The sequence below is a fragment of the Cibotium barometz genome, chromosome 43, assembly GCF_041138505.1.
Source record: "Cibotium barometz isolate CiBa-2024 chromosome 43, ASM4113850v1, whole genome shotgun sequence".
Classification (NCBI taxonomy): Eukaryota; Viridiplantae; Streptophyta; class Polypodiopsida; order Cyatheales; family Cibotiaceae; genus Cibotium; species Cibotium barometz.
This window is the reverse complement of record NC_141088.1, coordinates 32717292-32743994: the sequence shown is the minus strand read 5'-3', so window position 1 is coordinate 32743994 and position 26703 is coordinate 32717292. Positions and strand designations below refer to the sequence as shown.

General features: G+C 46.1%; 1 protein-coding gene across 1 annotated transcript in view; it reads left to right on the top strand.

Annotated features, from left to right (window-relative positions):
- LOC147613833 (uncharacterized) overlaps positions 1–24108 on the top strand; it is a 61354-nt gene extending 37246 nt beyond the window's left edge. The window contains exons 2-4 of the mRNA XM_086781802.1: positions 21859–21912; positions 22171–22230; positions 23723–24108. Coding sequence (XP_086637928.1) covers positions 21859–21912; positions 22171–22230; positions 23723–23884 — 276 coding nt within the window. The 3' untranslated portion in view covers positions 23885–24108. The remainder of the gene's footprint in view (positions 1–21858; positions 21913–22170; positions 22231–23722) is intronic.
- Positions 24109–26703: the final 2595 nt, after the last annotated feature.

Below are 26703 nucleotides of genomic sequence, written 5' to 3'. Positions count from 1 at the left end.
ACTGATGGTAATCTTCTCAAGATCCGCCTCCAACTTAGCAATCTTCACGGAAGATACTCTCCTGAACCTCCTCTCAATCTCATTCCACATATCTGACTGGCATCACTCCGGGAAGATATGAATTGTGCCTGGATAGATGGTGTCATACAATGGATGATGATGAGACGGCAGGCCCGTGCATCCAGAACTCCACGAAACGCGGGATCCACCAAGTGAGGAGTGGTGACAGAGGGCCACACACTTGCTGCTTCAAGAAGCAATTGCGTATAAAACGACCAAGTATGGTAGTTGGTAGCAGTCAGCTTCATGGAATCACTCACTTGAGGGGGTGAATAGGATGGCACATGGGAAGGGGTTGGGATGAGGGTTTGTGGGAGGGGAGAAACAAGAGAAGTGGTGGTGGTAGGAAATATGGAAGGAAAAGAAGCAGGAATCTGGGAATAAGGTAGACAAACAGGAAGCTGGGAAGAAGATCCTTCTGAATTTGGGGCTTGGGATCGGGGAGAAGAAAAGAGAATCCCCGAGTGAGAAGAATGACTATGACCAGAAGCCATATCTCGGATAACGCAGCAGAATCCTCCTCTTCAACAGAGCTGATCAGAAATCAGCAAACTCCTCCTCGAAAGCTGAGTGCAGCAAAGAGAAGTGAGGAGAAGAAGGGATGGGAGGGTGGGAAACCAAAAGGAGAGGTTAGAAATGACTCCCCTGGGTTAAAACCCTGTTGTAGCACCAAAATACGGGGCTGAGATCTGAAAACGCAGATCTCAGGTTGAAAACGCAGCTCCTCAACAAAAAACGCAGCTCCTCAACAAAAAACGCAGCTCCTCAATGGAAAACGCAGGTCCACAGCAGAAAACGCAGCTCCTTTGAAGATGTAGATGCGGTGGATCCTTGCCTATAGAGCAGTAGATGTAAAAAACGCAGCTCCTCAATGGAAAACGCAGGTCCACAGCAGAAAACGCAGCTCCTTTGAAGATGTAGATGCGGTGGATCTTTGCCTACAGAGCAGTAGTAGTAGATGTAGAAAACGCAAGTCCCTTTGCAACACTGGGCTCTGATACCATGAAAGAATGGCTGCAAAACAGAAAAAACAGCAAATAGATCTTGCAAAGAAGCACATGTGCAAAAGAACTGAAGTAGAAAACTTGTTATTTGTTGAAGTAGAGCACGAGGGCTGCCCGTAGGTGCATACAACCAACAGCAACATGATGCTAACCCAAGCCACCTATTTATAGGTTGGACAAGAGCTGGTCGGCCAGCATAAAAACAGTGGGCTGGCCGACTATGCAAAAAAATACTAGAATAATGTCTAAAAAATAGACAAAAATAGCAGAAAAATATCTAAAATAAGATGAATGCATGGCCTCATAAATCTGGCCAGATACAGCATGAAATATGAACATATATGCCCAATCTGGAGATGATAATGCCAACACAGGCCCTATGGCGTGGCTGCCTGAAACCATAGCTCTTACCTGTGTCCTTCAATTAGTATCAGATAATTCTATCCACATACCTGCACAGCCTTGCACCCTATCTTATACCCACACAGCCTTGTACGCTGTGCCTCTGTGCTTGTACCCTATACATACAGTCACCTGTGCCTATATCAGCCTGCACAGCAAGGTGCGCCCCATTGTTGCTGTCCCACGACAGCAACTGTCTTATGCAGAATCTCAACACCTCGACATCAAAGCATTCTGTCCACGTTTGCAGTGCTGTATCTGCCCCTTTGTTGTGCCATCAAGTCTCAGCTCGTCATCCTTGACCAGCACAGCTGACTCAATCAGCACAAACAGTCAATTAATCACATCCGTGACAGAGCAAGAGAGCAACTGATTCAAAAAGGAAGGGGTTCTCAAATCGTCATCAGAAAACAAAAAAAGGGAAGAGAAAATCAACGAGCAGAAGCACAGTAAATGAGGCAACTTTCAAAGCACAAATTGAAGCATCTGACAGTAAAGTACAAACCAATACGGGGCTTTTTCAAATTTTCTACAGATCTTGTTTAATCAGAGCATTAAGCCCTAATTTCTCAACATTTTTCAAAATTGAGGGCATATACCCAGCGTTGGAGAGTTGCTGCAGCTTCCTATAGCATCAGATTCAAAAAACCCTTTTTTGGGAAACCCTGATTTCTAGAAACCCTAATTTTTCTGGAGCATAAGATGAAAAATCGGCTCTATGTAATAACCTCCGAGCCACCAAATGAGTAGGCCAAGTTGGTATCAAGGGGTGGTGATGATAAATGTGGTGCCACAGAGCACAAATGGGTGTTGTCATATGTATGTCAAATGTCTGTGTGCTTGTTCAAAGGCTTTTTAAAGTCCAAAATATGTGTTATGTTCTATCCAGTTGTATGTTGTTTCCTGTTGTGAGTCTGACTTGATCCTGTGTACTTTACCCTTGGGATCCCATAACTAGCACGAGAAACTAGAGCCATGAGCCTAGATTTATCCTTGACACAGTATGAGGTAATCCCTTGAGGGGGTTGGGAAGGTCTTACCTGTGTGTATAAGTGTGGTAGTATGTTTCTGTGTAAGGCCATTAAACGTGGTCCTGTGTGAATGGCTATTAAGCTTGAATATGTGTGCATGTGTGAACATCCTCTAGCAAAGAAGTAACACCTACTTATGTGTTTATGTGTGCGAACCACCTCTTAGAGGGGGTATAAATAATATCTACATTTTTGTTTGTTATGACATAAGCAATGGTAACCTTTGTAACCTATAAAAGTACATGTAATACAAGCTAATGTCACATCATTGCGTTGTGTACTTTACTCTCTCTAGCATTGTTCCTCTCTCTCGCTGCCTGCATGCGCCCCCTCCCTCCCCGCGCCCCCCTTCGCTCTCTCTCCCGCTGCCTGCTTGCGCTCCCTGTCATGTGCACAGTGGGTATCTACCGTGTGCTATACGCATGCAAGACTAGTTTTGAGGCTTGGGGAAGCTTGGAACTAGGCAGGCTGATTGACGAGCTGAGTTAGGGATATACTAACGGGCGGGCACCCAAGTATGGACGGGCGGGCGGCCAAGTGTGGACGCCCGATGACCGGCCAAGAGCCTATAAAAGGGTGGCCAAGGTTAGTTATTGATATAGAGAGTCTCGCGAGTTTGTGAGAGCTCTATGGTCTTGGAGCCTGGATCTAGTGCAGACGTGTACCTGCTTTATGCAGCCGAGCCCGGCAGCAATCTCGAGGCCCGCGAGGGCAGCTTCGTGGCGGTATGGGACGTCGCGAGGAGGAGATTGGTCGGTGCGTCATCCTAGTTAGCTCAGCTCGTGGCTCGGTGGGGACAGCCAAGACTGTGGGCTTGCCCACGGCTGTCATGGTTGGGAGGTGAGTCAGGCCTGCACCCCCTTGCTTGTTTGTTGTTCGTTTGTTTGCAGGATTCGAGTTCGAACCAAGATCGATCACGAGGGGATCCGTGGGGATTTGACAGTGGTATCAGAGCATACCTCGTGAACGAGCAAGTCGGTAGGTAGAGAAGAAGAGGACGAAGAACGGTATGTGTTAAAAACTTGCTGTTTTTCTGTGCATACTGCAGTTTTCAGATTAGTATGTATTTTTTCTTCATCAAAGAACCCCATGTTGATGGGAGATGGTAGTGTAATAGGGTTGATAGCTTTTGCAAAGAAGAAACATGTTTGTGTGTGTAGTCGCATAAACTGCAGGGAGAGAAACAGAAAAACGAAAAAGTAAGTTTGCTTTTCGTTGATTGAACGAGAGAGAGAGAGAGGAGAACATCGATTGCTGTGGTATGCGCAGGGTACCGTTGGCTAAGACTTGTGCGCTGGCAGGTTTTGTACGCAGGCAGGCTGTCAGGCTTTGTACGCAGGCAGCCAGCCATGTAACCAGGCGGCCAGGCCTACCCAGGCAGGCCAGCAGGCCTGCGTAGCCAGGCGAGCCCAGGCCTACGCCAGGCGGCCAGGCAGCCAAGCCACATAGGCGCCTAGGCTACGCCAGGCGAGCTGGTGCCCAGGCTAGGCGGGCTGGTACCCACGCCAGGCGGGCAGCGCCCAGGCCTATGCAGGCGCCCAGCCGGGTCCTGTAGGCGGCCCAGCGCAGGAATCACATCCGGCTGGCGCAGGCGCACACGCAAGCTGGTGCGAAGGTCCTGGCGTCGGCAGCAATGACGACAGCAGCGACGGCCAGCTCTCCACGTCAGCAGACAGCATCGGGCTAATCCAGGAGGGAAGCGAAAAAACAAAACGCAAGGAAAGCATTTGTTTTTTTTTAGTGCTTTCGTTTTTTGTTTTTTTTTAGGGGAGTTTAAATTTTTTTTAAAAAGGTTTAAAAGTCCTCCCCTCTCCAAGGTTTCCAAAGGTGTTTATTTTTTTAAGAAAAGCGAATATATATATATATATATATATATATATATATATATATATATATATATATATATATTCAAGAAAAAAAAAACACAAAAGCTAAAGCAAAAGCTAAGCCTAGCTTTTCGAGATTTTTTGGCTTTTGGGAAACCTTTATAAACTCCCTCAAGTGGGCTTCTTGCCACACATCTCTCGAGTTCTCAAGTTCTCAAGTTTTCAAGCTCTCAAGCTCTCGAGTTCGCTTGCACTTTTATTGTGCAAAGACCGAATTTTCTCTCCACGTACCCTCTTCACGATGTCGACCCAAGAATCAGAGTTGGAGCCCCTCGTGGAACGCGAAGGCTTGCCGGCTACGGAAGGCACCGATGCCGATCTTTTTGACGATTTTGTGTCAAAAACAGATTTCCAAGAGTTCAAAGTAGCTCTCGAAGCTTCTTCGACGGAACGTCAGGCACAAATCATAGCCCAGATGCAGGCTTTGCAGAACTCCATCGCTCTCTTGACCACTACCCTCTCTACTTTCTCGGGAATGGATACCTTGGCTTCAGCTTTAGGCCCCAATATTACTCCGGAACCGTTCAGGGGCGAGCAAAAGCAACGAACCAAGGAGATCGTGGACACGTGGCTACACAAGTGGCAAGTTCACTTTCCATCATCCATATGATGATAGAAAGAAGATCCAGTTAGCAGCAGGTTTTCTGTCCGGCAAAGCTTTTCTTTGGTGGAAGGAACTTAACCCTAAGCCAACGACTTGGGCACAATTTGAAGATATCTTCAAAAAAGAATTCCTCAAGAAAGAGGATGATTACGATGTTGTTGTCCGGTTTTCAGCTTTGACCATGACCTCGCAGCACCTCACTAATGAGGTCTACCTCCAGAAGTTTCGTGACTTGCAGATGAAAGCACCAAAGATGGATCCCACTACTCTTTTGGGATTTTTCGTAGCTGGTTTACCCGACTGGTACCGATTACAGGTTAAAAATAACAAATGTAAAACTTTGGACGAGGCCATTCATTCAGCTCGTATCTATGATGATACGATGGTCTCTTCCAAGTCAAAACCCGTTACCGAGCAGGGGAACAAGCATAAAAGAAAGTTCTCCGCACCTAAGGCTAACACGAATGAAGGCAAGTCTTCGGACCAACCTTCGAAGAATTCAAGTTTGACACCAGCGAAGAAGAAACGACTCCTTAGGGCTTTAAAGCTCAAGAAGGAAGGACGTTGTTTTATCTGCGAAGAAAAAGGACACATGCGTAATGAGTGCCCGAAGCAAAAGGGTTCCAAGACAAACGCAGGACCCAAGCCAAAGCAGCTAACGAGTTGTCTTTGACAGGTACGTCAATTATTGTACTTTCTCGCCCTAGTACTTGTTCTGATTGTCTGTTCAATTCTAAGGTATTTGGCATGCATGATCTTCTCCGCGTTTATGGAGAAGTGAAGGGCCATAAGGTTCACATTCTTTTAGACCCTGGCAGTTCGCATAACTTTGTTAACTACAAACTTGTGCAGAAATTGAGTCTTGATACGACACTCAGCGACCATACCTATGAGGTACGTCTACCTGCGGGCAGACAAGTTTGGGATCGCAAGGTGGAGATGCTTCCAATCCAGATTCAGGACTACAAAGATACTCTGGAATGCTATGTTATGCATCTGGAAAATGTAGACTTGTTATTAGGGATTGAGTGGTTTAAGACTCTTGATGTCCAGATAGATTGGTCTCGTCATATTTTTTCTTTTCAGCATAGGGACACCAAGTATAGTATTTTAGGTGATTGTATCCATCCCTCTCAGGGACCTCTTGTAAATACAATTGATTTTGGAAATATAATGGATTCTTCTTTGTATACCGCTTTCCATTGTGTATTGATTCCACTTTCTTCTTTCCTCCTCCCTTCCATGGATGTGAATGAATTAAGTGTGTTTGAAAGCAAAGAATTACAGAAGATACTTGATTCGTTTCAAGACGTATTTCCTAAGGAACTGCCATCGGGTTTACCACCTGAACGGGCGGTAGATCATCGTATTGACTTGATCCCTGGTGCTCATCCTGTGAGTATTCCACCTTATAGGATGAGCCAAGCTGAGGAAGATGAGTTGGCTAAACAACTCGAAGATTATTTGAGGATGGGCCCGATCCGTCCAAGTAAATCACCTTGGGGTGCATGTTGCTTAGGAGAAAGGAGGACAATACTTGGAGAATGTGTATAGATTACAAAAGATTGAACAAGTTGACCATTAAGAACCGTTATCCTCTCCCTAGATCAGATGACCTAATTGACCGGTTAGCAGGAGCGAAATATTTCACGAAGATAGATTTACGTACTGGCTATCACCAGATACGTATTCATGAAAGGCATGTCGAAAGAACCGCCTTTCGGACTAGGTATGGCCATTACGAGTTTCTCGTATTACCTTTTGGGTTATCCAATGCTCCAGCCACTTTCCAGCAAATGATGAACGATCTTTTTCGTGAACATTTGGGGAAATTTGTGGTGGTGTTCCTGGATGATATTTTGATATATAGCCGTACTCTTGAGGATCATGTCAGACACCTCACGATTGTCTTAGCTATTTTAAGATAGAATCGACTATATGCTAAGTTGAGTAAATGTGAGTTTTTTATGACCGACATCATTTACTTGGGACACAAGATCACTAGAGATGGATTGAGCATTGACTATGACCGAGTTCAGAAGGTTTTGGACTGGCCTATACCGCGAACAGTGAAATAACTTCGTTCTTTTCTCGGTTTTGTAGTTTTTCTTCGGAAATCTGTACGGGAGTACTCTCAGCTCACACTACCGATGACCGACTTATTGAAAAGTCGTGGACGTAAGTTCAATCAGCCTATCACTTGGAATAACGATTTGGATATGGCCTTCAGACTTTTGAAAGATAAAGTCAAGGAAGCACCTATCTTAGCATTGCCTGATCCTAGTCGGCCTTATGTTCTTGAAACTGATGCCAGTGACTATGCTATCGGGACTGCTTTATTTCAAGATGGTAGACCGATTGCTTTTGAAAGTAAAAAGCTAGACGACACTCAATCTCGTTGGCCAACCCTTGAGAAGGAGCTTTATGCTGTGATTCATGCTCTCAAGGTTTGGAGACATTATTTATATGGCTCCAAGTTTGTGGTATTGACTGATCATCAGTCAATCAAGTATGTGTGTGATGCGGATGATTTGAGAGGCAGGAAAGCTCGTTGGGCGGAGTTAATGCAAGATTTTGATTTTGAGATCCGTTATCGGAAAGGGTTCATGAATAGTATTGCAGATGCGCTTAGTCGGATTAGAGAGGTGAATACTTTGTCGTTCACCGAGATTTTTACTGACTTATTTCAGTCATTGAGAGGGCTTTGCAGGACTGATAGTTATTTTGGTCCATTTTGGCAGAAGATCCAAGACGGGAGCTCATTGATTGACCAAGACTCGGTGACTGAGCAGTCTACTATTCAGGCTGCAGGAGGTCAGTGGATGATTCGGAATGGTTTACTATTCCGTAATGACAAAATTTGTGTACCACAGATCCCGGACATTAGGTCCAAGATTCTGAGGGAGTGTCACGACGCCCCTTCTGCTGGACACCCTGGGGTACATAGGACGCTATCATTAGTGAAACACACTTTTTTTTGGCCGAAGATGAAAGGGTATGTAGAAGATTATGTTCTCAAGTGTTAGATTTGTCAGGCAAATAAAGCTGAATGCTTTAGACAGGCTGGGTTGTTGCATCCTTTGCAAATCCCAAGTAATAAATGGGAAAGTATTTCCATGGATTTTATTACCGGATTGCCAAGAACACATCAAGGCCACGATTTTATTTGGGTTGTGGTAGAGTGCTTGACAAAAATGGCTAGATTTTTACCGACCTGGAAGACTATTACAGCTACGCAATTAGCTCGGCAGTTTATCGAGCAATTGTTTAGACTGTACGGGTTACCGCAGGACATAGTTAGTGATAGGGACTCTAAGTTTACGAGTGATTTTTGGAAACTTGTTTTTGAGAAGTTGGAAACAACTTTGAATTTGAGTTCCTCAGATCATCCTCAATCTGATGGCGAGACTGAAAGAGTGAATCAGATTTTGGAAGATATGCTTCGAGCGTATGTATCCAAAAGACAGAGTTCATGGGAGGATTATCTTCCTATGTTAGAATTTGCATATAACAGTACTAAGCATACGAGTACAGGGTTTAGTCCTTTCATGCTTATGTATGGTTTTCAACCAAGATCACCTGTTACAGTAGGATTCTCAGGACTTCAGCATGATGCAGCACGTAATTTTTTGCAAGATATGCAGGAAATGTTACAAGTTGCAAAGGAATCTATTAGAAGTGCTCAAGACCGAGACAGGTTTTATTCTAATAGACATCGTTCACCCAGAGAGTTCTCTGAAGGAACGATGGTGTATTTGCGAGTTCCAAAAGATTCCGAGACTTTACGAACAGGTAGATCTCCGAAATTATCCCCTAGATACTGTGGACCATTTCGTGTTACACGACGGATTGGTTCAGTTGCATATGAATTAGATTTGCCTTCTCATGTGAAAGTTCATCCTGTATTCATGTCAGTAGACTTAAGGAAGTACTGGGTGGAGTAGATCAGTTAGTTACTCAAGAAATTATAGATGTCCAAGACATGACATTTGTTCCGCACGAACCTGAAAAGATTCTTGGCTTTCGTGAACGAAGATTGCGTCATACGCTTATCACGGAATACAAGATCAAGTGGAAGGATCGTGTTGAGGAGGACGCTACATGGGAGACATTGACTTCTCTTCAGAGAGATTACCCTGGCTTTTTAGTGAGCTTAGGAGGGAGCTCTTAGAGGAAGGGGAGTATGTCATGTGCACAGTGGGTATCTACCGTGTGCTATACGCATGCAAGACTAGTTTCGAGGCTTGGGGAAGCTTGGAACTAGGCAGGCTGATTGACGAGCTGAGTTAGGGATATACTAACGGGCGGCACCCAAGTTTGGACGGGCGGGCGGCCAAGTGTGGATGCCCGATGACGGGCCAAGAGCCTATAAAAGGGTGGCCAAGGTTAGTTATTGATATAGAGAGTCTCGCGAGTTTGTGAGAGCTCTATGGTCTTGGAGCCTGGATCTAGTGCAGACGTGCACTTGCTTTATGCAGCCGAGCCCGGCAGCAATCTCGAGGCCCGCGAGGGCAGCTTTGTGGCGGTATGGGACGTCGCAAGGAGGAGATTGGTCGGTGCGTCATCCTAGTTAGCTCAGCTCGTGGCTCGGTGGGGACAGCCAAGACTGTGGGCTTGCCCACGGCTGTCATGGTTGGGAGGTGAGTCAGGCCTGCACCCCCTTGCTTGTTTGTTGTTCGTTTGTTTGCAGGATTCGAGTTCGAACCAAGATCGATCACGAGGGGATCCGTGGGGATTTGACACCCTCCCCCTCCCGCTGCCTGCCTGCGCCCCCCTTGGCTCTCTCTCCCGTTGCCTGCCCTTCGCCCCTCCCTCCTGCTGCCTGCCTGCGCCCCCCCCTCACGTTGCCTGCCCTTCGCTCTCTCTCTGCCCTCCCCCCGTCTTTCTCTCCTGCGCATCTCTCCCTCCCCTCCTCCCCGCCTGTGCGCCCTCTTGCCCGCCTGCACCCCGCCCTTTGTCCCCTCCATCTCTCTCTCTCTCTCTCTCTCTCCCTCTTTCCCTTCCTTCATCATCATTTTTCTGCTCCCCCCCCCCCCCCCCCCCCCCCCTCCCTGCCTGTGAACCCCGATCACCATCCCTAGGGCCCTAATGGGGACTTGAACCCCCCACCCTATTTCATCCCACCCTATTTCATCTCACCATTTCTTCTCTTTCTCTCCCACATATTTACCTGCTCCTTTCAAACATTCCCTTCCTCTACAATGGGAGGGTCCGTAGATGACAAAATCAGCCAGCTTGATCATATCCTTAGGGATCTTATCAAGGATCAGAAGAAGACATTGGACAACACCATCACCGCCATCAAGGACTTATTGACGCGCATGGGAAAGTTGGAGGCTGAAGCGGAGATATGGAAGGAAGAGAAGCTTACCATGCAAGAGGAGTGGGAGAAGGAAAAGCTCGCCATATGCAGGAGGAAATCAACCTTTTGAAGGGCGAAGTGGCATCCTTACACGATCGTCCACGGGAGGAAGGAGAGACTCTTGAGGTGGACAGAGAGGCAATCAAAGAAGAGATCACCAAAACCCTCACCCACACAATCGAGGGGAAAATGGAGGCGGCCCGCGAAGGATGGGTAGAAGTGATGAAGAAGAACATCAAAAAGGAGGTGCAAGAAGATGTACAAGTGATGAAGAAGAACATCAAGAAGGAGGTACAAGAAGATGTACACATGATGTAGTCTACTCTTGATGAAGAGAAGATGCGACGGATCCGGCGCCCAAACATCCGAGTCACAGGGATACCAGAGAGCACTGCCTCCACGCCCGAGATTGACGGGTGGAACCTATGTACCAAGCTGGGACTAAAGGAGGATGAGCCGCTCCCATTCACTAGAGTATGGAGGATAACCCCAAAGGACTCGACCAAAGGCAAGGCCTCAGTGCTACAGTTCCCGGACGAGGAGAGTAGGATGAGCTTTATGAGAAGACGGGCTATCTTGAGGAGCTTGCCAGGGGACCCCATCTACTTTGATGATGACCTCACATGGATGCAGCTGGAGCACAGAAGATTATGCATGCCGAAGATCAAGGCGGCACACAAAGAAGAGAAGAAGGCACATTATAGGGATGGTCACATCTACATTGATGGGAAGAGGGTCGAATAGCGCCATCTGGCCTATGAGACACGGAGGAAACAACATGAAGACAAAGAGATACACATAGCAGTCTGGAACTATAATGGAGTCCTATGGACACATCCAGGGAGACTTGAGGAGGTGATGGAGGGCCGGGATATCATCTTGATGACAGAGACACATGAGAGCCCGGAGAGGGGCTTACCACGGGTTGAGGGTTATCAGTGGGAGTCAGCTCACCGATAGGGGATGAGACAGGCCACCTCTCGAGGTTCAGGAGGTATTGTAGTGCTTTTCAAACTTGGGTTACATGAGCATGTTCGAGTCGTAGCACGAGACTCGGAGGCGAGATACATGTGGATTAGCTTACGCCTCTCGGAGACCAGATGGATTTATATCGCCCTTTGCTACTTTCCTCCGAAGGGGTCGCGGTTTGCTACCACCGAGGAGCCGGGTGGAGGAGAGGCTAGTGAGTCTCCATACTCTGTCTTATCTGAGGAGATCTTACACTATTCGACACTAGGAGAAGTCTTCTTGATGGGGGACTTCAATGCACGGACTCAGAGCAGACAATGCGAGATCTATGACTTTGAGGATCCCTTGAGACTAGAGCCGCTAGCTACAGAGGATACAGGGGCCACTCGGATCTCCGTTGACGGAGGAGCTGACAGCACTGGATATGGGCAACATTTGCTAGAGCTTGGGGCCCGACACCATCTCGTTATTTATAACGGGATGACTTAGTGGCCAGATTCAGGTGGGTTGACTTGCTTTCTAGTGGGGGGTGGCAGCAGTACAGTGGACTATGTGATGGGATCTCGGAGGCAGCAGATATGGTGTCTCACTTTACCGTACCACCATGCCCCATTGGGGCGGATCATACATATCTATCCCTCACTTTCAGGAGCTTACTGGAGACCCACCCACCCATCATACAGCCACCACGCACTATTTTCCACTTCACTCAGGACCTAGCCGATGTGTATGCCTATCATGTTCATGATCAGCTATTTTCCTTAGACCCATCGGCACCCATGGCTATGCTCACCTCCTAGCTCTCACATGTACTGCACCCCGCAGCCGCGAGGAGTTTTCCATACCACATACAGACAGGACAGCCACCTACATCTGGGAGCATGCCCCAGAACCGATGGTATGATGATGAGTGCAGAAACCTTTACTGCAGTCTCCGAGTGCAGAGGGCTCGCGGGGAGATCGCCCAGAGACAAGCAGGCAGGCAGGAGGATGCATACTCTCACCCGCCGTAAGCGGCGAGCTTATGAGGAGGCTCAGTATGGGACACATATCAGCAGAGATGCTGCGGCTGCTTGGAGGAGACTCAGAGAACCCCGTCCTCCCACACCTATTACCGATCCTCAGACCTGGCAGACATATGCAGAGAGACTCTATGATGTGCCTGCACAGCCCCCTATACCACAGCCCACAGAGCCATGCTCCACAGTCTCCACCTTCTTCACCCCACCTATGGTTAGGAGGGCCATATACCGACTCCCACATGGACGGGCGACAGATCATACAGGATTACAGGGAGAGCCTCTCATCTATGCTATTGATACATTGGCACCATTTCTTGCTCATCTCTTCAACAGAGCTCTGTCAGAGGGGTTTCCGGCTGAGTGGACGATGCACACTATTGTGCCGATCCATAAAGCGGGAGATGTACTAGACCCCGGGAACTACAGGACCATCATGATTGGCCATATATTGGCCAAACTATACGGGGTGTTGGGGTAAAGGCGTTATGCCCACCCTTATAGTGTGTACAAGCCCATAAGTTATAGTACATAGTACACTTAGTACTTTTAATGTACTAAGTGCACTATGTGTACTAGTGCAATATACATGTGTGATAGGGGAGTCACACACTCATGCTTTTCATGAGTTGACTTATCCCCACAACTCTCTCTCTCTCTCCCTTGCTTCTCTGTGTATGTCTCCCATGAATGAACTCTAAACCCTAATTGCCAGGTTTCTCCCCATCAACTGGTATCAGAGCTTGAGCTGGAGCAGACCCGTCCTCTCTGTTTGATCGAGCAAAGAAACCTCTGTTAGCTGAGTGCTGGGCGTGAACGAAGGCAGCAGCAAAGCAAACGCTTCTGCCAGGTGCTCGTTTCTCACGCTGAAGGAAGGGCCAGCGAACGAAGAGGATAAACCGTCAATTTCAGGCGTGAGCCAAGGCAGCATAAGCGGGTTCTGTGCAACAAATAGCGCAGACCACTGAACTCCCAGCAGTGGCTGCAAAGCGCATTAGCGCTGGGCGTATAGGCGCTAGGCGAGTGAAGCGAAGGCGCATAGCCAAAGCAGCGTGGCGTCAAGCGTGGAGCGAAACATAAGCGAAGAAGCCCGTCGACGTGTACAAGGCGCTAAGCAAAGATTTCCATCGAATACTAGCGCGAAGGCGAAGGTAGCGAGCACGCTTGCAAGGGCGTAGACGCGCTAGGTTGAAATCGAATTGCTGGAGTTGTTCTCTTCTCCCGAGTTCACGAAGGACTTCCTGTCCAAGTGCCATCACACAACATGCCGCGTCGGCCAGCAAATGCCACTCCCAAGCGGGTGGCTGAGTCTGGTTTGTCAGAGTCTTCTAATTCGGCAGCAGCTCCCCTGAAGTCTCGAAGATCGCCTCTGTTTTCTGTCTGCCTAGTGTTGTTTCACCAGCATTAGAAGTGCCCCCCCCCTACCTACACAGCTGCAGGAGCATCAGCATCAGCATCAGCACCAAATTCGCCTGCAAATCAACAAAAATCAGAAATTACAAGGTATTTGCCTCAATTTTTTTTGGGATTTGCAATTGAGCAAGTACAATCAACAATTGAGCAGGTACAGGTGCCCAATTGCTCAATTTTTGAGCAAAATTGGCAAAATTGGGTGACATTGGTCACAATCAGGATCAATTTGCAGGAAATTGGATGTCGAAATTTGGGGCTTTTGATGTAATTGTGCAATTAAGCACTCATACATGCTGTATGATGTGAAAAATCGCACATTTGGGCAAAATTGCAGCAAATTACAGCAAATTGCAGTGCAAATCAAGGGGCTTTTGTGCCGATTTGGTTGATTTGCATGCAGGCAATCGCATTTGATGCTGTGGTTAATGTGCTGATGCCTTACAAGCACTCAATGTGCCTGTAAATCAAGGGGCTTTCATGTATTTGATGTATATGTGGCCAGGGGGAAGCATCGTGAACACTTTGGATGCCTTCATGTGCGTCAATGTACCATGTATGATCAGAAATTGATCTTAAATCAAGGGGCTTTTCAAGTTTGTATGCTTGTTGAGCTTGGCAAAGCAGCAGGCGAGACTTTTATGCCTTGAATCCTCAAAAATCAGCTTGCAGTCAAGGGGCTTTTGCCCAATTTCTGTTCGGGACTGTTTTATGCAGTGTACAGGACTGTAAAAGTCTGATTTTCACTCATTTGGACAGCCAGGAGAGCATTTATTGCTATTGTACCTGCTGGTACAGATTTGGCACAGCTTTGTGCATGTTTTAACATGGCTGTACACTGTTTTGAGTGATCAAAAGGTTCAAATTCAGCTGCTGAAATTGCCGGTACAGGTTTGGTACATCATTGGAGAGCGCTTAGTACTGCTGTACAGTACTTTGGAAGGGCAAAAGAGGACATTTAAGGTGCTGTCCAAAATCTGCAGCAACCAGATTTTGGTGTTTTCATCACAAAAAGTGGGAGAAAAGTTGCATTCTTGCTTCCGCAGTGGGAGATAAAGCTTGGGAGAACATTTGTAAGCACTTTGTGTGCTTTGGGTGCAGTGTTTGCACATCTTGGGTGCAGTGTTTGCACATTTGCAGGGAGTCAGGCATTACAGGTTGCATTTTGCTATGGCAACCACAGGTGAGAGCTCTTCATTGCTTCACATCAAGAAGCTTGAAGGCTCGCATAATTATGATATTTGGCAAACCCAGTGCTACAATGTGTTGCTCCAGAAAAAGCAGCACAAGCCTATCAAAGAAAGGGGTGTGATGCCCGCTTCTCTTACAGCTGAAGAGTGGGAAGATATGGATGAGCTGGCAAGATCTACTATCATGTTGTCTGTGTCAGACTCATTACTTTTCAACATTCGTGAAGAGAAGACAGCTTGGGGAATGTGGCAGAGATTGCAGGACTTGTATGCCCAACAAAGTGCCTCAAGCAAAGTGTATTGGTTGAAGAAACTCATAGGCCTTCAGATGAAGGAAGGGGCTTCTATGACAGCCCATCTCAATGAGTTTAATGGTATTGTCAGCCAGGTCATTAATCAAAAGTTGGCAATGGACGATGAGTTCAAAGCCACCTTTTTGTTATGCACTTTGCCAGAGAGTTGGGACACATTCAGGACAGCCACTAGCAATTCGAATGCTATGCTGTCATATGCAGATGTTGAGGGTGCTCTTCTTCAAGAAGAGATGAACAGGAAGAACAACTCTGTTGGAAAGTCCAATGCAATGAATGCACGTGGGAGATCCCAGCAAAGGGGTAAAAGCCAAGAAAGGGGAAGGAGCAAGTCTCGCTCCAAAAAGGATTTGGAATGCCATTATTGTGGCAAGAAGGGACACATTAAAAAGCAATGCTACAAATGGAAAAATGATCAGAAAGAAAAGGGAAAAGGCAAAGACAAAGAGAAAGATGAAGCCAAAGATGCAAAGCCAAAGGGCAAAAGTGGAGTCAAGATCGAAGAAATCAATGTGTCACATGCAGGTGGCAGTGAGGATGAGGTCCTCTTTACGTCTTCACTTGATGCCCATTCACTTCTTACAGGTGGTCATGGTATGCACTCATGGATCATTGATTCAGGTGCCTCCTTTCATGTCACAGGTTGCAGAGACTTGTTTGTCAGGTACACTGCTGGCAATGAAGGAGTTGTTTATTTGGGTGATAACCATGCATGCAAAATTCTTGGCAGAGGTGATGTAAGGCTTGTATTTTCAGATGGCTCACAGCTTATGCTCCATGATGTCAGGCATGTGCCTGAGATCAAGAAGAATTTGCTTTCTACTGGACAGCTTGATGATGCTGATTATGTTACCACATTTGGTAGTGGAAAGTGGAAGATTAGTAAGGGCTCACTGGTTGTTGCCAGAGGCTCTAAAGTGGACACTCTTTACTTTATGCATGCAGGTGTTTGTCACCATGCTAATGTAAATGCAACCGAGCTGCCGGAAATTTCTATGTGGCATAGCCGGTTGGGACACATGAGTGTCAAAGGAATGGAGCAATTGTCTCGTTTGGGTTACTTGCCTTCTCTAAAGTTTTCAAGTTTTCAGTTTTGTGAGCATTGTATATATGGTAGGCAACTACAGTGCCCCCACAAGAAAGCTCTTGGACAGAAAGATGCTCAGTTAGAGCTTGTGCATACAGATGTATGTGAGATGCCTCAGCTTTCTTTGGGAGGGGCAAAGTACTTTGTGTCTTTTATTGATGATGCCACACGCAAGGTGTGGGTTTATCCTCTTCGTTTGAAGAGTGATACATTCTCAGTGTTTGAGAAGTTTGTTGCTCTTGTTGAGAATCAAACTGGCAAAACACTGAAGGCTTTGCGTTCCGACAATGGTGGAGAGTATACGTCCAAACAGTTTCAGGACTTTTGTGATGCTAAAGGCATCAAGAGGGAGCTCTCTACTCCTTATGATCCTCCACAAAACGGGACAGCAGAGAGGATGAACAGGACCATACAGGAGAAGGTCCGTTCTATGTTGTCACATGCTGCATTACCTCATGGTTTTTGGGCTGAAGCTGTTATGACAGCCGTTCACCTTATAAACAGGTCACCTAACACGAGGCTTGGTGGGAAAGTGCCAGAAGAAGTATGGACAGGGAAGCCTCCGTCATACAAGCACTTGAGAGTGTTTGGTTGCGTTGCGTACGTGCACATACGCAGGGAAATGCGCACCAAACTTGATCCTAAGTCTCATAAATGCATATTCCTAGGATATGGTGACAGAGGTGAAATGGGGTATAGACTTTGGGATCCCATGAATAGAAAGATCATACGCAGCAATGATGTCATTTTTGATGAAACATGCATGTATAAGGAGCCTGCAAGGCAACAGGAGCCTGGCAGAGTCATCTTTGATGATGATGGACATCATGGACAACAACAAAGGGCTGTAAATCAGCCATTACAGCAGGAAAACCAGCCCTTAAATGGTGCTGAAAATGGTCCAAATGGACAGCCAGACATGGCAGAAAATATCCCTATGGATATACCACAGTTGGAGGATATACCGGGCATGATATTTCAGCCTTATGGCATGGAACAGGAGCCACCAATGGGTGATATGCAGGCTGGACAGCAACCTGCAAATGATGGTCATTGGGTACGGAGGTCCACTAGACCCTCCAGAGTCCCTGACAGGTTTGTTCCAGGGGTTGACTACTTGATGCTCACTGACTGTGGGGAGCCCTCATGTTATAAAGAGGCTTTACAGAGGGCAGACAAAGCTCTATGGGAGCGTGCCATGAAGTCAGAGATGGATTCTCTGCACAAAAATGGAACTTGGAAGTTGGTGCCTTTGCCTGCAGGCAAGAAGGTTTTGCCATGCAAGTGGGTATACAGGCTCAAAGTTGCATCAGATGCTAAGCCAAGATACAAAGCCAGGTTAGTGGCTAAGGGCTTCAAGCAGGAATATGGTGTGGACTTTGATGAGATCTTCTCTCCAGTGGTCAAAATGACCACACTTAGAGCTGTGTTGGCTTTGGTTGCGCATGATGATCTGGACTTGATTCAGATGGATGTGAAGACTGCTTTTCTTCACGGTGATCTCCATGAGGAGATATATATGCAGCAGCCAGAGGGTTATGCAGTGAGTGGAAAGGAGAAGCTTGTATGCAAGCTGAAAAAGAGTCTTTATGGGCTCAAACAGGCACCAAGAGAATGGTATCATAAATTTGATACATTCATGAAATCTCAGAAATTCAGGAGAAGTGACATAGATCACTGCTTGTACACCAAGAAAGCCTTGGATGGCAGTCTCTTGATTCTCATTTTGTATGTTGATGATATGTTGATTGCCGGGACATCTCGTAAAGAGATGGATGCTTTGAAGAAGAGGCTGCATGAAACCTTTGATATGAAGGATTTGGGTGATGCAAATCACATCTTGGGTATGCGGATACTTCGGGACAGAAATCAGCATGTGTTGTATTTGTCTCAGAAGGAATACATTGGCAAGGTCTTGCAGAGGTTCAATATGGACGGGGGGAAGAAAGCTAGTACTCCTTTGCCTCCATATGTGAAACTCAGTGCTATGGACAGCCCACAGTCAGATAGAGACAGGGCTGATATGGCCAAGATTCCGTATGCTTCAGCTTGTGGCAGTCTCATGTATGCCATGGTTGCTACTAGGCCGGACATTGCATTTGCAGTGGGAGTGGTTTCTAGATACATGGCCAACCCTGGCAAGAAGCATTGGGAAGCAGTGAAAGGTGTCATGAGATACCTGAAGGGCACACAGGATTTGTGCATTTGCTTTGGCAAACAGGATGCATTAGTGCATGGTTACACGGATTCGGATTATGCCGGTCATCCAGATAACCGGAAGTCTACTACCGGTTATGTATTTACATTCACAGGAGGTGCTGTGTCATGGATATCCAGGATGCAGAAGTGCACTGCCTTATCTACTACAGAGGCCGAGTATATTGCAGCCACTGAGGCTTGCAAGGAGGCATTATGGCTATCTCGGTTAGTGGTTGATTTGGGTTATACAGGGGATATTCCATTGTTGCATTGTGACAGTCAGAGTGCCATTCAGTTGGCAAAGAACCCTGTTTTTCATGCAAAGACGAAGCATGTGGATGTGAAGTATCACTTCATCAGAGAGGTGATAGAGAACAAGCAAATTCAGCTTGTTAAGATTCACACGGATGACAACCCGGCTGATCTGTTGACGAAGAGTTTGCCTCCGGAGCGGTTTGCTCATTGCAGACACTTGATGGGCATTGGATGAGGCCATTTTCAGCCTTGATATGGCTTTGTATATTATCATGTACATGCTGATTTTTTCTTTTCCTTTACTTAAGGGCACTTTGCCTTTAAGTGGGAGGTTGTTGGGGTAAAGGCGTTATGCCCACCCTTATAGTGTGTACAAGCCCATAAGTTATAGTACATAGTACACTTAGTACTTTTAATGTACTAAGTGCACTATGTGTACTAGTGCAATATACATGTGTGATAGGGGAGTCACACACTCATGCTTTTCATGAGTTGACTTATCCCCACAACTCTCTCTCTCTCTCCCTTGCTTCTCTGTGTATGTCTCCCATGAATGAACTCTAAACCCTAATTGCCAGGTTTCTCCCCATCACGGGGCAGTTTTGGAGGCAGAGCTGAGCACTCATGCGGGATTGAGAGCAGCAGGTCAGGCAGGCTTCCGACGAGCCTTCCGACCATCGACCACATTTTTACATTGAGGTGCCTGATTGATCAGGCCAAGGTACGGAGGCAACGGCTCTATTGTTGCTTTGTGGATTTCCGCAGGGCATTTGATACTGTGCCAAGAGAGCGCCTCTTTCGGCGACTACAGACACTAGGCATACCCTCAGACATGATGTGGGGCATATACAGGCTATATGAGTAGGTCTTTGGGAGAGTCCGATGCCCAGGAGGCTTGTCCGACACAGTGGCTAGCACCATTGGTGTGAAGCAGGGGTGCCCGCTCTCCCCCACGCTCTTTGGGCTCTATATTGATGAGGTGGTCGATTACATCACACAAGGAGTAGGCTCTGGGGTTGAGCTATCAGGTATTAGTGTCCATGCTATGCTTTATGCTGATGACATTGTCTTGGTATCCGACACGCAGGTTGGGCTTCAAAGACACCTTGTGGCTCTTGATGACTTCTGCGCACAGCAGGGTCTCACAGTGAACTTTGGGAAAACCAAGGTTATGATCTTCCACACCTCACCCGCAGTCAGGAGCCACACTACTCTCACATTAGCAGGAGGGCGGGTCGAGGTGGTGAGCTCTTATGTTTACCTTAGCATCACATTTACTAGCTCAGCTAGGCGCTTCTCCATGGCTCAGGCAGTCCGAGACAGAGTGACCCGGGGGTATGCAGCTCTTGCTGGCCTTGAGCGTCAGTGTCATCAGGCACATTTTCAGGAACCCCGCACGAAGGGGTGGCTCTTTGATACATTAGTGACACCAGCCTTGATGTATGCAGCATCGGTTTGGGCACCAGGGCTTGCAGCCTCCACATGGGTACAGTTGGAGAGACCACAGATCTTGATGCTCTCGAGGATGATACGCAACAAACCATCCGTCCCGCACGACATTGTTCGAGCTGAGTTTGTTGCACCACCTATGGCAGCGGAGGCACTGTTCCAGACGATCTCCTTTATATACAGGATGAGGGAGATGCCCACGGAGAGATTATCCCGCCGAGCTTTTGAGGCATCCAAACAGCTGGCCGAGGCTGGACACACTGGATATTGGTATGCACAGATGCTACAGTGGTTCTCACATCATGGGATAGACATTGAGCGGTTGCCACCTTTTCAGTATGATCAGTCTGCTCCACGGGGTTACCTCTCTCTCAATGAGAGGAACAGAGTGATGAGACAGGACATATGGCAACGCTACATACAGGAGACATGGACAGCACCACAGAGCCCACTACCACCGAAGATGCTGTATTACAGAGACCACTTTATGAGCATCTCAGGGGATGGGTTTATACAGTGACCGCGGTATATGGATGTATACATGCCACACAGCTCTCGCGTTGCTATTGGACAGCAACGAGTCTCATCACATCAGCTAGAGATAGAGGCTGGGAGAGTGGCACGGGTTCCCAGAGCCGAGCGGATATGCAGATTGTGCCACGAGGAGGTGGAGACTGAGGATCACTTTGTATGTAGATGTAGAGCCCACCAGGGGGTTAGAGATAGTTATGCAGGATTGTTTGAGGAGCACTCTTCACTACATCATTTGATGGAGGCCTCGGACCAGCAACAACTTGGCAGACTACTACTAGAGCTTCATAGTTCTCGAGAGAGACTCCTCCAGACACCCGCTCCTACTAGGGGTGGGAGAGAGTCCCAGCTCACAGATTTCTTCCAGAGAGCTAGGCCAGTGCCAGCTGATGTGCCACGTGGGGTGACCGCACAGAGAGCAGAGGAATTGAGAGCCAGGAGGAGACTTAGACAGACTGGACACAGAGCACCCCGACTCTGTCACCGAGAGATAGCAGCTATCCGGATGAGACACCAGATGGAGACACAGGAGAGGCTAGCTCGCTTTCATTCAGACTCAGGGTACATGTTCACGCCACTCACAGCCTCAGCATCGGCGATGTATGATATCTTATATCCCTCTTATGGCACTGGATGGAGTTAGACATAGATCTGCATAGCATGCTTGTACTACCCCTTCAGCATATAGAGATGCATCTTGTCTTAGGCTTTAGCACTCCATCCACATCCCCACCCCCCTTTATATTGTTTGTATATGGGCTCCACCGATCCATGATGATTCACAGTTGTATCCAGACACATGCACACTTTTTCTTTTCTTTCTTTTCCTTTTCTTCCGATGACCGGAAGAACACAGTTGTATTATTTTTTGTCTCATAGGCCGACTTTGGCCTCTCGTAGACGTTAATATATCTTTCTTTCTTCTTTCTTTCTCTCTCTCTCTCTCTCTCTCTTGTTTATCTCTATTAATCAACCTGCAACATACTTGTGTCCTTCAGAATGTTGGGAGGAAAGGTTTACAAGCTTATTGCTGTTTGTCTACTGCTTTGGTGGTGTACATGATGTCGCAAAGGGTGTTGATCTTTGCAGGTAGAAGGTACTCTTGCAGATTCCTTGATCCCCAAGGTTACAGAGGCATTGAAGGTAATGCCCTATTCTCTTTGCTAATAAGGTTTTGCAAATGGTTTCCTTTAATACATTCTTTTCCATATGGAACCTACTTATGGTGATATGGTCTTAACAGTGTGTGTGTGCGCGCGCGCGCATTCATGCAGGCAGTCTTGACTCTTGTGTGTGCACGTGTGTGGTAGTGCGCTTGCATGTGTGTGTGTGTTACACTTTTTTTGAGGTACAGAAGGACAATAAAATTTCTACCTCTAACTTTGTCAAAATATTATGCAGAACATTCAGGGTGTTTCCAATCTCAAGGTGTATACATCTGAGGGAGTTGCAACAGTAGAGGTCACTCCCTAACCACATGGACTCTTTACAAAAATATACATTGGTTGAGTTTCCTTTCAACAAGTTTCGTGTCTACCACTTGAAAAAATCAAAGGTGGTTGTTTTGAAAATAGGAACTTATTACACAGCTATTTTGTCTGGCAAATTTTCCCCTTTTTTTTATGAGAGTCAATTTTGGAAGAGTTTAGGAGTACAATGAAGTAAATGCAAGTATTTGTAAGTTGGGTGTTTTCCTACTTCTAGCTGTTTTGCCATGGGTGCCTGGCTAGTTTGATCTAGTTTTAGGTGAGAAGCGCACACAGAGTCATTCAACATGACACTGGCTACTGATGTGAAGGGTTTGCACTAGCAAGTGGGTGAGCTCTTAGAAGAAGTTCCACAGTGAGCCCGATTGCTTGCGGTTTATATTCACTCATTTCTTGTGGAGCTTCACGTGTCGGTGTGTCTTGTGTCTGGTATTGCTTGCCTGCAGCTATTTATTTTTACCCCTTCCTTTTCTCCATTTTTTCTTACTAAGTAGGTGTGTAATTTCCATCACACCAGGGCTTTAATTACTTCTGGTTTGAGGTATGAGGTTTCTTTCTTGAACCGAAACAATGACGGAGACTACGGCAGGCAGACAGACACCAACATCATTGTAGGGGAATCTATTGCAAGCGTAAGCCTTGCTAGACAATTACAAAGGATTGAGTATCCTAACAGAAGTTTAGGAGTTCCACCAATTGAATGATAGCTTACAGGCTCAAGTAAGGGATGCTGCTAGCTGTTGAGATATAAGTTTTACATGCGCTATACCAGCAGCCTCTTAACAGGTTACCATCTTTGCATACAAGCTCAGGTCCACATGGTGGAGGAGTTAGCACAATGCACTTTAATTTTCAAGAAATCCATGACTTACACTCTGGTATTTGCTACACAATTCCCAACATGCACTACTGGCTTTTTCTCTGGGCAACTGTTGCCACTCAATGAATGGCACCGGTCCAAGGTTCAGTGGGGTCCTTAGTCACTCCAGATTGTCTGCATGCCAGTTCACTCAAGCTACTCAAGCTAAGCTACAGCGCATGCCACAGACTAATAAATTATGGACGCAAGCAACATTTGTTGTTCAAGATGTCACATGAGATCAAGATCAAAGGTCTCTTGATAGCCTATATCATTTTTCAGACGAGAAGGATTCTATTGAATCTGGCATGTCCAGCTGCCACTTTTTGGGCTGCAAGGCAAGACAAGCTCCTGGATTTTGTCCGAAGATTGTAGGCATGACTGTGGGTTCCCATCAGTGAAAGCGCATTTCAATATAGGAGTGTATTTGTTGCTGCAAGCAAACAATCCTTTTCTCTGGCTTGGCTCACTTGTAACTGTGTGTATTGAAGGCCTCAAAGTCATCTATTCTTGTCGGTTTTGTATGGAATGATGCATGAAATTGAACCTCTACATGTGAAAGTCTAAGTGACACACGTTTTCTTGTTCTTTGCTTGGTGATCTGCAGCTGGCAAAGCAGACAACCATTCAAGCAACTGGTGAGGCTTCTTCTTTACTGGAGGCGATACAGGGAGAGGGGTTTAAGATGCAAAACCTGAGTATATGTTTCGATGATCCTGCTGCTGATGCCGATGAGGATATTGCTTATGAATACGAGAATTCGTCCTAAAGAAAGGCAGGCTTTGGAAATCAGGGGGCAGCCAGACACAAAATCTGTAAAAGTTTATTGTACACTAAGAGATTGTGGTTGAATTACCTGCTGATTCCTGAATGCTGAAATTCTGTTTTCTAGCATGAGACATGTTTTGCAGAAGTTTTTCTGCCGGCCGCATTGAGAGTCTGGTCTCTAATATATATTCGTGAGAGAAGCTTAATTAACACAAAACTATCCTCAAATTTTGTTCTTCGTATTGCTGAAAGTCTTGAAATTATGGTGAGAATTATGTTTCTGGTCTAGGTTCTGTGTAGTTCTTGTGGTAGAGGAGATTCAAGGAGTTGACATGGTTGAGTGATCCAATGCTTTTGGAGATCATGGATGAGAAGCACACGGGGGCTATTCCCACAGCCTAGTTGATTGGGTACGTACTCTTCCAAACGAAACAAGACTGGTGTCTGAGGTCATTGGCCATTGGTACATCCAAGTCATGAAACATAATACCTATCTTGAGTAAGATAATTTTTGGTTTAGGTCATACTAATTATCTCATACTTGTTCACCACCCATTTTTGCAAACCCCCTCCCTGTTATAACACCCTTTGAGCAGGCTCTAGGGCCAACCTGCATCCGAACGCACAATATATGCTCAACATTTAACTATGTGCATAATAGTGCTTCTAATCAGTTCACTAAAAGCATATTGCTCAACAATTAATTGCGCATAATGGTATTTTTAATCAGTTCACTGAAAGCATATTGCTTATCCACGTTGCACCTTGGGTGACACATGGAGTATTAATTATACCCCTTTGCCAATACATGCCAAGGATGTAACATACTTCCCTCGTTTAGAGCTCATCTCCATAGAGACAAAGCCAATTGCATCAACCCCTCTAGGTTATCTTTACTAATCATTGACTCCATGTATCTCACATGCTTTCAAACCTATCATTACTTTGCAATGACCGTTTCTCTTTGGAAATAAACCTCGTCTCAGTATCCAAAGTAAAAATCCGAACTCTCTCTATCTAGAAGCCTTGTCACCCCCAAAGCAAGCTATTTCTATCTAGAAATTATTGCCACACTTGGTCACTCATTGATGCCATGTGTCTATAATCAAAACCAAACTTCATTTTGAATTCAATTTTGCATATAAAACTCAGTAACCTCTCAATTTGAACACCAGCCTTTACACCAATGTTTGAGCATTGTTGGACCCAAAGGTCTCTCAATAATTGTGCTCATTATCAAGAGCTCAAAACTGCAGAACATAACAATTGTATGTTTGTTTCCTTTTTCTCTACACAAAAAGTAGAGATAGGAACCTCTTATGCACTATTCCTCAGGATAGTCTAGCTTCATTGACATATCGCCGAGAGCATGACGGGTTAGTTTGTGTCTCAGAGATTTTTTAAATCAACAACACATGAGAATTGTAGCATGTTCCATATTTGTGCTTAATACAATGCAAGAGCTGCTTTGAGACTAATTGTAACAAGATAATGTAGACAACCAAGAGCAATCTACATTTGGAGATGTCACCATTTGGCCTTCTACCACCTCTGATCAATGTTTTGGAGGAAGTCCACACACAAAACGAAACCAAGGTGAAAACGGGGGTTTTCCACAAAAGAAGAGAGATGCTAAAGGATAAAGCATTTCTCTAAGATGTGAGGTGCTTAAATTGATATTTGAAGCCCTTGAGCACGTAATAGGGGATTTTATGGGCTTCAATTATCACAAAAAGGGTTCATGGCTGCCCTGCATAGACATGTGGGCCAGCTTGTTGGGCCCACAAGGACAATAAAGCTAGGCGCCCACTTTTGAGTGATTTTTATAGCATGGATACTAAAAAAAGGCCAACTTTTGTCATTTATAGAGTCCTTGGCTAAAGAAAGCAAAATCCTGGATATGTTTAGCAAGCAAAACCGCTTTTGGAAAAAGGAAAAGCATAGGCCATATTTTTAAAGCTGGCTGACTCAGCTAAAAGGAGGCTAGGGCTGAATTGTTGAAAAGAAGAAAGGGTTGCTCTTTTGTTGACATGCGCACAAAGACACATGCTGACTATAGCAAATTCTCTCTCTCTCTCTTGTCTTTGAACATGTCAACAACAGTACTGTCCTTGCTTTTGCTGGTCACCCTTAGGCTGGTTGACAATAGTGCTAGATTTTTCTCCCTCTGGTTGCTCCAGTGTTGGCCGTACAACAATGCTATCCTCTTCTCTGCTGGTCGACGAGAGATTAGAGAAAATCAACACAGCATGAAATGTATGAATGAGTGTACATATAATGGTGAATGAAATCTAGTACAAGGGGCCCTTTGATGTGAGGTGACTCTAAGTAGTAGACGGTGAAGAAGCAAAGACGATATTGAAGCAAAGGGCTCGATCGGTGATGAAGGCTCGCGTCGAGGATAACGTGCTGTTGTACCTGAGGGGTGCAGACTCTGGTGACAAGGGTGTTGTTGTACTTGACGGGTGCAGAGCTGGGCGGCTGCTAGAGGATTGCACAGGAGCAAAAACGCAGAAGCTAAAGATGAGATTGTAGCAACAGGAGACTGTTGAAGATAATGAACCAGTATTGCGCAGAGTAGGTACAACAGGCATTATGCTGAAGATAAACGATGAACTGCAGGAGGTTACCGGGCTGCTGCTGCAGGATGCGATGATGAATCTGTAGCCGGCTGCTGCACTAGTAGAATCGATGAAGATCTGTGTGTTCAACCCGGGCTGCTGCTGTTGTGCAGGGAGTGGCGCACCGGTTGTTGATGATCGTTGATGATATGATGTATTTATTGTTGAATTATGAAGCACTTTTATATATGGGGTTGGA